Here is a 15,667-nt window from a genome sequence, read left to right on the forward strand (position 1 = left end):
CCGCAACGCCGGCCCTTGAAGGCCCCTCCCAGCAACCAATCATTGCGGGCCTCCTTGGGGAGCGCCAATCGAAAGGGACCGCGAGCCCCGCCCCACCCGCTTCCCACCGCCTGCGCCCTGGCTCGGGCTTCCAGTGGGGAGGGGCGGAAGGCGGGGCAGGGCAGCGAGTTCGGAAGAGAAAGCCGACGTTTTCAATCTCCTTGAAACATGGAGGTGAAGATGCTTCTATTTAAAACAGACCATCCGAGATAAATATCAACAGGGTGGTCTTTTCCTCATATCACTGGAGTAGAAACTTAGGTCAAGTTCCACTGGCATCAGACTTAAGCAAACTCAGAATGACTTTTAAATTTAACACAATTAGATTAAAGCTATATAACAGGCCTTTTCCTTAATTGTTAGGGGGTTTCTTCTATTTCTGTTGTATGCCAGGACAGGTTTACTGAGTGCCTCATGCGAGTGCTCCCCGGGACTGTTTTTCTTTTAGCTCCTGGTTCCCTGACTTTTTGTGTGATAATGGCCCATTTGAGGCTGCCAGCCTATTGCTCAGATTTGTGGAGCACACAAAGCACTAACAGGATGAGCATGCTGTGGATTTTTAACAGAGAAGTATCTTTGTTTTGTTTTCCTGCAAAAATAAAAACAAAATCTAAAAATTTCATCTTTACTATCTTTAGTTCTACAATACCTAATAAATTAATGCTGTTTAAAGGGCTATTTTACTCATGGAATTACTTCATCGCATTCTGATTAACACTTCCAGTAAGACCAAATATGTGATCAGCCCATAGATGACAGAAAAGATCTCCTCAGCAGGGTGGGAGGGCCAAAAGGGAAGGAAAAGAGACACCTGGACATTGCAAGTGTGACACTGTCCACAGAGATCACAATTTCAACATTATAAACACAACCTAGAACCCAGGGGATTCTAGACTCCTCAATATCCAAATCACTTTTTAGTGTTTTTATAAATTTATTTTAAAAAATAGTAATTGCAATGACATCAATGATCGATCACTTTGTACTCCCCCTACTGCTGGGGGAAAAGCCTTCTACATAGTTGAGTCCCAAAGGAAAATCAAAACATTATCATCAGGCACCCAATAGCCAGAAAATGCTGTGTTGGTCCAGTGGTATAAGACACTGACATGTTCAATGTACCAGTGCAATTAAAATATATACATTTACAATTATCCTGCAAAAAAAAAAAGCACTCAAGAAGTGAAATAACGATGCATTAAACCAATTATTCACTCATCCATTCACTCTTTCTGCATCTGTGAAGTCATCACTTACAGTCACAATGACAAATGAATAAAAGAACTGGTAAAAATAAAGAAAAATTCCAAACCTCAACCACTCACTTTGTGTATTATGGTGTGCTAAAAGGGCCATGAGCTATCTGAAATGCAATGACAAAACGACAACTGAAGCATATCATTTCAAACAAAACAAAACTCAAAACTGATAAAAAAAATCAACAATATGAGGTTGGTAATACTATGTACAAACTTACAGACACAAATAAATAACATTTTAGAACTGTTGTTGGCTTAAGTATTAGAAATTAGGTCTGAGGATTTCTTTCTGAACTCTGCATCTTAAAGACTTCTGAACGAAACAAGCGATATAAATTCCTTATTGTTTTTAGTAATCTATCATCTGAAAAATTTGGGGCTTACTGAATAAAACTAATATCTGAAACTCATACAAAGAGCCAGAAGTTTCTAGTGAGCCTATCAAAGAGTCAGCCCCTCCTGACATCTGGAAGCCAGGACAGACAACTAGATTCCAGAGACTCAGGAGACACTTCACTTCCTTACACAGCTCTGTCCCTCTATTTCTAACATTACAATGATTTCCCTTTGTGATGTTTTCTTTTAGAAGGTTTAATTTCTTTTCCCTCTTAATACAATTAGAATGAAATCAAAGAAAGAGCCAATCTTTTCTCTTGGTATTTAAATGAAACGCAAATGTTCTTCAGAAGAATTAGGTTTTCCTTCTTTGTTTCCAGAGAAGGCAGCAACTCCTCCAAAATATCATCTTAGTTTTCCCAGGTTTAACATCTAGAAAAGAGAGAGATTTCTGAGGCACAACCCATTCTGGGAACTGTGGCCCAGTTCCTGACCCTGCAGGCATCTCTATTTCCAGTCTGCAATTTATCCCAGAACATGGATGCAATGTGAAAAGCCTTCTGCACAAGGCCTGTGGAGAAAAGGGGAAACAAATGGAAACTGGCACCAAAGAATCAGCTGCCATGGGAAGAATGAGAAAGTTTACTCTCTGGGGCCAGCACAAAGCGCTGCAAGATGAAGCCAACATCCTCCTCAGCTTCTAGCCGGTAACTTGGAATATGTCCAAGATAGCGTGAATGAACAGTGCTTTCCAGAAATTGTCGAGGACCAAATCTCAGGCTTCTCCCTTTCCATGCTTGTTTAAAGGTTATAGCATAAATGTAAATTATTCTCTTTTTCTTAATGATCCATCCCAGGCATCCGTCCACTGGAGAATCATGCTATATGACAACACATGGGTATGTATGCCACTCTCTCTCTTCTTCTAGACTGAAACACATATGAACCCTTCTATTGCCCAAATGCTGTCACAAAGCCTACGACTGAAGCTTTCTAGTTTAGCTCTCTTTAGGAGTTACTACAAATGTCCTCAGCACTTCAGCATAGAAATTGTTGTATAGTTTTGTTCTCTACTCAGGAAAGGCAGTTTCAAGGTTCAACACCCTCTACATTGTCTTAAAAGTAGCCACAGCAAGAACTATGGTCCAGATGACCTGTCAACAGATGGACAAGCAGACCACAACTTGTCAAGCTAAAAACAAGATTGAGCAATTTAAATTTTTAGTGCTTGAGTCTTTTATCATTCTATCCCCAGGGTTAGCTTTTCTTGGCCGGAGTCCAAAAATACCAACCTATCATCTGGGCAGACAGAGATTCTTCTCATTACCACAGATTAGATGAAAGTATCTCAGAGAATTTATTGTTTCCATATTGTGAGAGGGAACTTCCTTGCCTGGAAGCCATCTCTGAATACAAAGTGTCCATTCAGTTCCTCAGCCTGAGACCTCCCTTCAGAGGGATGGATGCTGCTTAGATTCCTCGGGAAGGAGTGGGCTGCGGCTTCCCTGATTGCAGTTTAGGTGGAGGAGGTTGTTCTCCCCTGCTGAGATGGCTGGCTGGCTTCACCAGTCAACATAAGTGCTGTGTGTGGTACTGCTAGGCTGGCATGGCTCCCTTGCATCATCCCAATCCATGAAATGTCATTGTCATCAACAGTCAGAAATAGGTCCTGACTGAAAGGGTGAGACAAAGGCTTGCAACTTCAGTTTGCCAGACATTGCTGCAATTATAATACTGAGCCACTTATTAAAAACTTAAGTGGTTTCTGTCCTGTAGAAAAGGGCAGAATGTGATCATCAGTGTCCCATCGGAAGAGTTGATCAATCTCCTGGAACAGTGGTGAGGAACATGACCTTGATCAGCTCCATCACATGGCCTGGGGTTAGGACACTCGGATGATTTGTGTCATTGCTTCTTCATCTGCTTGGTTTGGATCCTAGAGACAAAGAAAGCATAATAATGATTAACGTCCTTTGCAAAAGCAACAGGGACTTCTCACTACTTATCACCAAGGGAATACACACAACTTTGCTAAGTAAACCAAAGGCCTGTAACGCATGAAAGTCTGCATAAAAGGATTGAAGTGCAGCTCCATTACGGAAGAAGAGACAATAAACCTCATTCGTCAAAAGATTCCAAGTCTGGCTTGGCACTCCACAGTTGACAGTGTATCTCTCTCCTAAGAACCTATAATGTGCTCTACCTTAAGGTTTAAGGGTCCCTAGGTGGCTAAGAAAAAGACCCAGAGAACTATGTCAGGCTATATTGTGTGGTATTATTTTCTGATCATATTTAAAATACTGAGCACTTAGCAGGGCTGGAAAGGGCACTGGAATTTATTTACTTTAATGCATTCATTTTGTAGAGAAACCTGAAGTATAGTGGGTAAAGTGATTTGCCTGGATTAGAGTTAAAAAAGTTAGTCAGGAGCCCAGCAAGGACTAACTGCTAAATCTCTTGGCTCCCATTTAATCTTTTCAATAAACTCCCCTGCTGCCTGTCACTTAAAATCTGCAGAGTAAAGACTAGGATTAGTCCTCGGAAGCTTTTTACAACACTCCACAATAAACTCCTTCAGTGCCTCCACACCAGGCCATGAAGCCTCAAATGGTGTGATCCAAAAAAAAAAGCTGAAAGATTTCTGGAGGTGGCAGGAGGGGAGCTGGGTCTTTTTTTTTTTTTGAGGAAGATTAGCCCTGAGCTAACTGCTGCCAATCCTCCTCTTTCTGCTGAGGAAGACTGGCTCAGAGCTAACATCCATGCCCATCTTCCTCCACTTTATATGTGGGACACCTCCCACAGCATGGCTTGCCAAGCGGTGCCATGTCCGCACCCAACTGGCGAACCCCGGGCTGCTGAAGCGGAACGTGTGCACTTAACCACTGTGCCACCGGGCCGGCCCTGTGAGCTGGGTCTTAATCAATGAGCAAAGACAATAACCAGCATTTACTGAGCTCTCACTAGGTACTAGGTACTGTGCTAAGTAGGTACCTAATGTGGCTTACTGCATGAAATCCCTACAGCATTCCTGTTAAGTATCAAGAGCACCTCACTTTACAAGTGAAGAAACTGAGGCTAAAAGAGGCTAAGTAACTAGACATAGGGCTATCATTAGCACACAGAATTAGGAGTTCCTGGCACAATGCCCATAGATGGCACTCTACATCTATACACTGCATGGATAATGAGGAATATGAGAATAATGAGAAAGGAAGGGTTCTCAGACTACAAGGAGGAATAGCATTAAAGGAGGAGTTAGTGCTCACGTGTGAGGAAATCTACTCTGACTGTTGAGACGCGTGATGAGGCAAAGGTGCTTAGATAGTAAGAGATGAGGAACTAGCTTGCCTCTTTGAGCAGGGGACTGATGTGATTGAAAAAGCATTATAGGGGCTGGTCTGGTGGCACAGCGGTTAAGCTCACGCACTCTGCTTCGGCAACCCAGGCTTCACGTGTTCAGATCCCCGGGTGTGCACCTATGCACCACTATTGGGCCATGCTGTGGCAGGCATCCCACATATAGAGGAAGATGGGCACGGATATTGGCTCAGGGCCAAACTTCCTCAGCAAAAAGAGGAGGACTGGCGGTGGATGTTAACTCAGGGCTAATCTTCCTCCAAAAAAAGCATTATCTCATAAAGATCGATTTGGCAACAGTTCAGGTGGAATGTAATGGTCACACAGAATAAACTACCAGTAAATGGAAGGAATACATTAATTCAACAAACATTTACCGAGTGCTTGCTCTGGACTGGCATTACATTAAGTCCAATAAATACAATGGAAAACAAAACAATCCTCTACTGTCTACAAAGCTTAGGGTCTAGTGAAGGAGAGAAATATTGCACAATTACACAAATAAAACAATTCAATTATCATTGCACTCAAAAGAAAAGGAAGATGGGAGAAAATAATGGGGTAGAAGAGACCTACTCTAGACCCGGCTTCTCAGATTTAAACCAAGACCTAAAAGATAAGGAGATAGCTACGCAAAAAGATGGAGTGAAAAGCTTTACAGATTGGCTATTTTAAAGACAAAGGTCCTATGGCAGAAGACAAACCAATGAACAGTATAGCAAGAGCATAAAGACCAAAGAGGAGGAAATGAAACAAGAGGGTGACAGGAGCTAGACCATGTGGAACCTTGCTGGCCATGGTAAACAATTTGGATTTTAGTCTAAGTGCAAATGAGAAAAGGTGCGGGTGGAAGGGGTTAAAGCAGGATGGTGATATGCCATGATATACATTTTTAAAAGATTACACGAAGATGTGGGGAATGGATGAGAGGGGCACAAGAATGAAAGAAGGGAGACCAGTAGACAGCTGTTAGATTAAGTGAAGCAAAAGAAGAGAGGATTAGACCAGGCTGACAGCAGTTGGGAGGGAAAAATGTAAACTGATTCAGATTATATTTTAGAGGTAAAACCAAGAGGATTTCTTCAGGAATTGAACAATTCCAGCTTTAATAACTGGGTGGATGGGCATGTCACTTGTTGCGATAAATGAATGGTCTATGTATAAAAAAATAAAATAAAAACCAAGTTTTATTTTGGATATATTGATTCAGAAATGCCGACAAGATACAATCAGTGGAATTGTATGTCCTAAGAACCACAGTAATATAGTAGTTAGAGTAAGTTCTGGAATTATACTGCCTGGGTTTGAATTTCAGTTGCACCATTTTATTAAGTATTCTACCTTAGGCAAACTACTTAACCTCTCTAAACCTCAGATTCAACTGTGAAATGGAAACAATAAATCTTAACTCATGGGGCTTGAGGCTGCTGTAAAGATTCAATGAAAAAAAAAGCTTATAAAAGTGCTAACATAATGGCCAGCACACAGCAGTTAGTGTTAGCTGCTGCTGCTAATATTATACTAAGAGACAATGAAATGTGTTCTTTGAAGATCAAGAAAAGCGAGAATTTCAAAGAATTAATAGGAATGAACTGGCAAAGATCAGGAAGAGAAAAACGGCCACTGTATTAAAGACCTTTAGTGCTTGTAAGAGGAAAGGGAATCTAAGAGACACAATGTCACACATTTCAGAGAATGTGATTGGTCCCTAGTGTGAAAATAGCAAGCCTTAGGTGAAGGCTTCCACCCAAGAAAATACAAGGCAATAAAGAGAAGAATGAAAGGTACAAGTCTTCTCACCTGCATGTGGGGACTATCCTTCTCCTTTGGAGAGAAAAATCGTCCACCTTCACCACGCTTCCGTGCCATGGCATGACGGTGCCGAGACTCATGCAGGTATTTCTAAAAGAAGAGAAATAAAACTACTAGGTAACTAGACAGTTATCTAATGCACAAATTCCATCCTCACAAGTTTGGGAAAACTGTGATCAAAGCCACCAGGGGTAATTATGACCTTGAGTTATGGAGAAAACACTAGATAGCAGCTAATCATAAGAATGTGAATGCTAAATGAATAATAAATAAAAAAAGATTCCCTGAAGGTATAGCAGAGATCACTACCTACCTCTCAATATACAGCCTCTCCTTCCCTTTAATAACAGACGAAATTTTAGTTGGCTAAATGGTTGTTCTGTAAATAAAATGCACTTCCTAGCCTTATTTCCAGGTTAAGTGTGGCCACATAATTCAATTTTAGCTAACGAGGTGTTTGGAACTTCTTGAAAGTTTCGTTAAAGCAGAGGTTCCCTTTGTTTCTAGGCTGGAGCTCAAACAGCCATATGGACTATAATAGCATTCGAAGAAAATTACAATAGTAAGACAGGAGGAGAATGAGTGCTGAGGATTGTGGAAATGTGCTACTAGCCCAGGCCAAATAATCTCTGAATTCCTTTTATGTAAAAAAAAAAAAAAAAAAGAGAAAAAGGAAATCTTATTTAAGCCACTGTTATTTTTTTGTTAGTGTAGTTGCAGCTGCATATAGCAATAACAAATGCTTACTTTTACAAAAGATTAGCAGCTATATAACTTCAATTCTTTGCAAGGTACTTAAGGAAACAAACCATATAAATAAAAAGTAACTTCAAAAGCAGAACCCTGCCCTTCTCTTCCTATATCCTTCCCGCTGTGTTTATACACACCCTTCTTTCCTTTGGAATTTTCCCTTCTGCCTCTAGTTTAGCCCGGGCTTGTCTCCTCTTAAGTATGCGGTGGTACTGCTTGGCATTCACATAGAGAGGCTCTTCTTCAAGCATCTCTGCCCCAGGCAGAGGGATTCTTTGGATAGCTGGCACAGACCCAGCACCAGGCACCATCTGTGTGAAGAGAACATCATAGCATATGAAATATGAAATAGTGGCAATGAAGTCTGACATAGGAAACAGTTTCTTGGTCCCTGTTAATCTATTTTATTTTGAATGCTACAAAGAGTTAACTTTTACAGGGCATTTAGTTAATTTACACTGTAGGTGTGCATTTCAAACAAACATTCCAGATGATTATGTCATAGGGGTCCCAGAAGCCACTCTGAGAAACGACACAACCATGTCCAAATTCTTGTCCAGCCACAGCTCCATTTTCTAGGAATGTCTGCTGCCATCTAATGGTCAGGAACAGTAATCATAAGACAGTAAAACAGTACAGAGATAGGTACAGATTGACCAAGTGATTCCAAATGCCTATAGTCGCACAAATAATTTAATCAAATAGTTAACTTACTATATAATTCAATCCTAATTTTTCTAAACAAACAAAAACAAAGCGCGGTACTAAATGTACAAGGAAACAACAGGTTCCTGTGCCCCTCTCCCTTCCCAACTCTAACAACTATGAACGGCTATGTTGTTTCTTTTGGGAGCTTCCTCCACCTCTGCAGAAGCTTCTACTACTCATTCTTCCTTCATCCATCTTAGGTACTGTATACGGACATCCAATTTTGACTTTCACTCACACCACTCAACTCTCCTTCCCTATCATCCCTACATATTTATATCACACATTTTTTCGTTTCTCTATTGATTACAATCTTTCTGATTTTTAGCTTATTTCTTCTTTCATTCACTGTGGGTAACATATTTTCCATTTCCCAAAGATTAGTCTATCCCTCCCTTTGTTATTTGAATTCTAAGTAAGATCACGTAAAAGCACATATTTATGTCTATTTATCCTCTGCTGTATCTCCAGCACCTAGAATAGTCCCTGGCACATAGTAGGTGCTTAGAATGAACTATGGTTCGTTGTAATGTTTATTGTAAAAGTAGATCTCTGTCAGTGCCCTAAGGATCAATCTCAATCCCATGAAGTCACTATTTATAATGAGAGATATCAAATTGCAAGTTTAAGAAATTTTCAAAGACAAAGAAATATATGGAAAAATAAATTACAGATAAGAACAGTGAAGTGAAGAATCAATTTTCTTACCATGACCATCCCTCCTGAATTGACCACATTGCCTGCCACTGGTAGTGTCACAGTGACAGTCCCTTGCCCACTGCTGGTTGTGTTGGTGTTGGCTCCTGTCTGAACAATCTGTGCTCCTGCCAAACTGGCTGCTGGGATGGTGATCATGCCTGAAACAGGGACTGTAACTTTAAGAAAATAAAATATAAAACAAACAAAACACAGGTATACAGAAAGAAGGGAACACAGTTAGTCCCTCTTCCATCGGGCACACACTCATTCACCCTGGAAAAACATACTAAACAGCACAAGGGGAGAAAAAGCACTCTCCCACTCTCTGCCTGGTTTGCTGCATATAATTCAAGTAATCACAATCTTTGAAATTCCATTCACTGTCCGGGTTCCAGTTCTGAATAAATCTATCCTTGAAATGGACTTCCCTCGGCAATCCAGTGACAGTTTTCAACGGGTGGTGAGAAAATTCGGAGTCCTCCCCTTCTATGGATCAGTCTGACTACGACTATACCCACTGTTCCTCTACATATGAACACCCTGCTTCGGGATGGAGACTTTATAAACTTATAATTTGTTTATCCCAAACTGACAATGAGTCAGCCAGCTGCAGGACTAAAACTTAAAACTAAATCAAGCATCCCGAGTCCCCAAACTATCAACAGCAGCACTTGAGGCTTTGTTTACCGCTCTCTGTTTGAGCTCCTGCCAGGGCTCAATCCACTTCAGGCCCTCTCCTGAGTCATGTGAGAGCACAGTTACTGCACTCACCGCATCGTGTATACTGCTAAATTTTCATCACAAGCCAAAACTTTAGTTAGGGAAACTAACTGAGATGTCCTTTCTAGGTTTAACTGACAAATGCTTGCAAAAGCTCTCAAGTTCAGTTTGAGCCATCTCCTCCTCTCTGAAGTCCATTCTCCTCCCAAGCTAAACAGATCTCCTCTCTCCCTTGTTTATGCGAGATCTATTCCTAGAACATACCTCTATAAGGGGTCTGCACTGTATTTATTTGTTCACACGTGTCTCCCTTGTTACACCAGAGGCTCTCTGAGAAGAAAACACTTCTTTCTTAGCAAACTGCTACATACATAGTAGGCATGTAATAAGTCTTTTTATGATGATAGTGATAATAAATAATGAAGTGGCTCAGGAAAAAAACATAAGCAGCAACAACACTCCAAATGCCAACTTGACTTCTGATCTATTTCTCCTTTTAGCAATAAACTCACTCCAGATTTCCAATCTTCTATTTAGAAACATTTCTTCCCAGAAAGGATTAAAATCTTTATAATCCCTAGCACTAGTCTTTTAACCACCACAGTAGGAACTCCTACAGATAGAATCAAAGTTGATCATGTACTGGTGACAAGGAACCATCAACGAAGACTTAGAAGAAATATTTTTTGTTGTTCAAAAATATGTCATATAGAGGTGACTGCAAAATTTCTAAAGCAGTCATTTGCCCAAGAGATGAAAAAGATGCCCCCAAGTCCCACAGAAATGAACGGGCACACTTACCTTGCTGGAGAATGGTCCCGTCTGCATTAACTGGCTGATAGACAATGGTCTGCCCTTCAGCAGTCTGTGCCACTTGCTGCCCTTGAACAGCAATCTGCTGCTGTGTCTGCAGGAAATATATCATGACAAAAAAACTTAACAGATTCCAAAGACACCACAAAGAACAAGACCATGTAGGTTTTTTTTTTAAAAAAACATTTTTCATGGCTTTCTTCCCCATTTCTACCACATGTGAAATATTTGGCTCAGCTGTCTGACCCTTCCAAATCAGTTGTGTTGTGTTGTGTTATGTGTGTGTGTGTGTGTGTGTATGGACAGAGGTAGTGGATTACCTGGGTCTGGCCAGCGGTGACAGCTGTCTGGGGCTGCTGGATGATGATCTGCTGGGTCTGGCCCTGCTGGCCCTGTACCTGTACAGCCTGCCCACCCTGGATCTGGATCTGTCCAGGTGGGACCAACTGTATCTGTGGGAGAGAGCACAGAGAAAGGTTAGTACCCTGCTGACAATGGTCTCTTTTGGCTCTGGACTGTTAGTTACAAAATTCCTCTAGAAAGCAGGAGATGCTCTAATGAGGAAAAAAGACAGAAATTCTATTATGAATTAGAGATAACTTGTTTTCCATTTATGAAACAATGGAGGAATTATGACCACTAAATAATTTGACCACTAATAATATGAGCATACAATATCTGGATATTGGATGGTATTAAGGAATCAATGTCAGTTTTTTAAAAGATAGTGCTGGCATAGTTATCTATTTTTAAAAGCATGTTCATTTAAAAATACACTCAAGTGTTTTTTACTGATGAAATGATATAATATATATGCAAGACAATCCTTGACAGAGTAGGGGAATACAGATGAAACTATAAAGAAGACTGATAATGTGCCGATAACTGTTGAAGCTGAGTTATGGGGATTCATCATATCATTCTCTGTTTTTGTCTATGCTTGAACTTTTCTATATTAAAGTATTGAAAAAATTAAGTTATTTCTAATTTTTCTAAGCTGGGATTCTATAAATATGTATATATGGGATCCTTAAAACATACAGAAAAGTTGAAACTATCATATTAGACACCCCTGCAGTCACCATTTAGATTTAACAAATTAACTTTCTGCCCCATTTGCTTCACTTAACATTCTCTTCCTATCTAATAGGTAATCATTATAACTAAAACCATAACTTCCATCTTGTCAACTTCTCACCCTCTCTCACTCCCTCTGAGAGAAGACAGCTACCATGTTGTGAGCCGCCCCATGGAGAAGCCCACATGGCAAGGAACTGATGTCTCCAGCCAAGAGTTAGCAAGGACCTAAGGCCCACCAAGAGCCATGAAAGTGAGCTTGGAAATAGATCCTCCCCCAGAGAATCTCGCATTGACTGCAGCCCACAATGGAGTCAAGGGAGAACTGAGTCACGTTATTTAGCCATGCTGTGCCAGGATTCCGGACCCCCGAGGAAATGTTTATTGTTTTAAGCCATTAACTTTTGGGGTAATTTGTTATGCAGCAACAGATAACTAATACAATGTGTCAAATGATATTCCCCCTAGGTTTTCCAACATCCTCACCAAAACCCAGTACTGTCATTAATGTTTCCTAGTCTTTTGTTGATTTAATTTGCATTTTCTTTTTGGTTCCTGGGTCTAGACAGCTAAACCTCAGACAGTAATTTTGAACAGAGAGTGATCCTGTGCTATCCAAATCTATTTTCTTTCTTTTCTCTCGTTTAACAGCTATGGCTATTAGGAGGACCATCATAAACCTAACAAGTAACTTCAGAAAAATTTCTTAGAAATTTTCTGTAATTAAAAAAACTGCAACAACACTAACTGCTGGGTATACAGAATTCTCTTTTTTCATACAACAGCTACTGGACACGTTTTTTAAGATCAAAAGAGACAGCTTTTATAGGAACGTCCCACAGTTCAAAATTGCTATTATTTTATATACAAGTACACTCTCAAATACACAGCTACTGAACAGTTTTCCCTGACACCTCCCTCAATAGCTCTTTAATCAGTCATTCATTCATTTCATCACAAGACAATTTTGATCTGGGCATTGTTTCAACAGAACAGGGCGTTTGGAAGCAGAGAGGGTACTCTCACAGAGATGGATTTCTATAGCCAGGTTGCTTTCCACCCATGATTTCAACCTGGGAAGCCACTGGTCTGAAGAGAAGAGGACGTTACCACGGAGCTTACCAGCTGATAGGAAAAAGGCCTGCTGATGGAAGGGCAGGAATCAGGCCAGCGTGTTCCATGTCTCAGAGACACTCATGGATCCTCCTTTGTTAGGGGATAGTTTGCCTAAGTCTTTTTTTTTAAATTGTGGTAAAATACACAACACAAAATTTAGCATGTTAACCATTTTTAAGTGTTCAGTTCAGTGGTATTAAATACATTCATAATGTTGTACAACCATCACCAATATCCATCTCCATAACTCTCTTCATCTTGTGAAACTGAAACTCCATAGCCTTTGAACAGTACTCCCCCATTCGCTACCCTCTCCAGCCCCTGGCAACCACAAGTCTACCTACTGTCTCTGATTTTGATTACTCTGCCTACCTTATATAAGTGGAATCACATAGTATGTCTTTTTGTAACTAGCTTATTTCATTTAGCATAATGTCCTCAAGGTTCATCAATGTTGTAGCATAGGTCAGGATTCCCTTCCTTTTAAAGGCTGAGTTATATTCCATTGTATGTGTATCCACATATCTGTCAGGTTGCTTCCAAGTTTTAGCTATTGTGACTAATTCTGCTATAAACACAGGTGTAGAAATCTCTCTTCGAGATCCTGTTTTCAATTCTCTTGTGTATATACCCAGAGTGGAACTGCTAGATCATAAGGTAATTTTGATTTTAATTTTTTGAGGAACTACCATATTGTTTTCCACAGTAGCTGCACAATTTTACATTCCCACCAACAGTGCAGAAGGTTCCAACTTCTCCACATCCTCTCCAACATTTGTTATTTTCTGTCTTTTTGTTAGTAGCCATCCTAATGGGTGTGAAGTGGTATCTCTATTATGGTTCTGATTTGCACTTCCCTGATGATTAGCAACGCTGAGCATCTTTTCATTTACTTATTGGCCATTTGTACATCATCTTTGGGGAAATAATCTGTTTAAGTCCTTTACCCATTTTTTAAAATTGGGTTGTTTGCTTTTTGTTGCTCAATTTTAGAAGTTCTCTATTATTTTTGATATTAACTCTATATCAGATACATGACTAGCAAATATTTCTCCCATTGTGTGGGTTGCCTTTACTCTGTTGATAGTATCTTTTGATGCACAAAATTTTTAAATTTTCATGAAGTCCAATTTACCTACCTTTTTCTTTTGTTGTCTGTGCCTTTAGGTGTCATATACAAGAAATCACTGCCAAATCCAATGTTGTGAAGCTTTTGCCCTATGTTTTCTTCTAAGACTTTTATAGTTTTAGGTCTTACATTTAAGCCTCAATCCATTCAGTTAATTTTTGTATATGGTGTTAGATAAGGATCCGATTTCATTCCTTTGCATGTGGGCTTTGGGTAGTACTTCTTTTTAAAATTGAGGTATAACTGACATAACACTATATTAGTTCCACGTATACAACATAACGATTCAATATTTGTATATATTGCAAAATGATCGCCACAGTAAGTCTAGTTAACATCTGTCACTATCCACAGTTACAAATTTTTTTTCTTGTGATGAGAACTCTTGCTGTGATAACTTTCAAGATCCACTCTTCTAGCTACTTTCAAAATATACAATACAGTATGATTAACTACAGTTACCATGCTTTACGTTACATTCCCATGACTTATTCCTTTTACAACTGGAAATTTGTAACTTTTGACCCCCTTCACCCATTTCACCCACCACCCTGCTCCTTGAGCAACCACCAATCTATTTTCTATGAGCTTGGTTTTTGTTTTAGAGTCCACACATAAATTAGATCATTTGGTATTTATCTTTTTCCGACTTATTTCACTTAGCATAGTACCCTCAGGTCCATCCCATGTTGTCACAAATGGCAAGATTTCATTTTTTTTATGGCTGAATAACATTCCACTGTGTGTGTGTGTGCATGCACACAAGCCACATTTTCTTTATCCATTCATCCATCGATGGACATTTAGGTTGTTTCCATGTGTTGGAAACATTATTTACAATGCCACAATAAACAGGGGGGTGCACATATCTTTTCCAATTAGAGTTTTCATTTTCTTTGTATAAATACCCAGAAGTGGAATTGCTGAATGATACAGCAGTCCTATTTTTAAATTTTTGAGGAACCTCCATACTGTTGTCCATAGCGGCTGCACCAATTTACATTCCCACCAACAGTGCACAGTATTGACATATTAACAATATAAAGTTTACCAACCAACGAACATGGGATGTATTTCTACTTACTTATGTCTTTAGTTTCTCTCAGTAAGGTTTTGTAGTTTTTATTATACCGGTCTTTCACCAACTTGGTTAATTTCTGAATATTTAATTCTTTTTGAGGCTATTATAAGTGGAATTTTCTAAATTTCCTTTTCAGATTGTGGTTAATGTAGAGAAATGCAACTGATTTTTTGTTGACTTTTGTATCCTCCCAATTTGCTGAATTCATTTATTAGTTCTAACAGGTTTTCTTGTGGAATCCTTAGGATTTTCTACATTTAAGATCATACCATCTGTGAACAGATATAATTTTACTTCTTCCTTTCCAATTTGGACGCTTATTATTTCTCATTCTTGCCTAACTGCTCTGGCTCGAACTTCCAGTACTATCTTGAATAGAAGTGGTAGAAGCAGACACCCTTGCCATGTTTCTGATGTTAGAGCAAACACTTTCAATCTTTCACCATTGAGTATGATGTTTGTTGCAGGTTTTTCATATATAGCTTTTACTATGTTGAGGCAGTTCCCCTCTACTCCTAGTTTGCTGAGTGTTTTTATCCTGAAATGGTATTAAATTTTGCCAGATGCTTTTTCTGCATCAATTCAGATAATCATGTGGTTTCCCTCCTTCATTTTGTTAATACAGTGTATTACACGGTAGACTGATTTTTGTATGTTGAACAATCTTGTAGTCCAGGAGTAAATCCCACTTGATCATGGGGTATAATCTTTTTGATATATAGTCTGAACTCAGTTTGCTAGTATTTTGTTGAGGATTTTTGCATCAATGTC

The 15,667-nt window shown here is 39.6% G+C and overlaps 1 protein-coding gene across 11 annotated transcripts in view; it reads right to left on the reverse strand.

Moving 5' to 3' along the window:
* Positions 1 to 1,978: 1,978 nt before the first annotated feature.
* NFYA (nuclear transcription factor Y subunit alpha) overlaps positions 1,979 to 15,667 on the reverse strand; it is a 33,199-nt gene continuing 19,510 nt past the window's right edge. For 7 of the 11 annotated variants that reach the window (XM_014830886.3, XM_014830881.3, XM_014830883.3 and 4 more), the window contains 6 exons: positions 10,814 to 10,945; positions 10,482 to 10,587; positions 8,970 to 9,136; positions 7,691 to 7,864; positions 6,792 to 6,893; positions 1,979 to 3,570 (listed from right to left, as the gene is read on the reverse strand). In XM_014830886.3, coding sequence (XP_014686372.1) covers positions 3,517 to 3,570; positions 6,792 to 6,893; positions 7,691 to 7,864; positions 8,970 to 9,136; positions 10,482 to 10,587; positions 10,814 to 10,945 — 735 coding nt within the window. In that variant the 3' untranslated portion in view covers positions 1,979 to 3,516. The remainder of the gene's footprint in view (positions 3,571 to 6,791; positions 6,894 to 7,690; positions 7,865 to 8,969; positions 9,137 to 10,481; positions 10,588 to 10,813; positions 10,946 to 15,667) is intronic. The other 4 variants (XM_014830888.3, XM_014830885.3, XM_070514969.1 and 1 more) reach the window with 1 other exon arrangement.

The sequence above is a fragment of the Equus asinus genome, chromosome 8 (assembly GCF_041296235.1).
Source record: "Equus asinus isolate D_3611 breed Donkey chromosome 8, EquAss-T2T_v2, whole genome shotgun sequence".
Classification (NCBI taxonomy): Eukaryota; Metazoa; Chordata; class Mammalia; order Perissodactyla; family Equidae; genus Equus; species Equus asinus.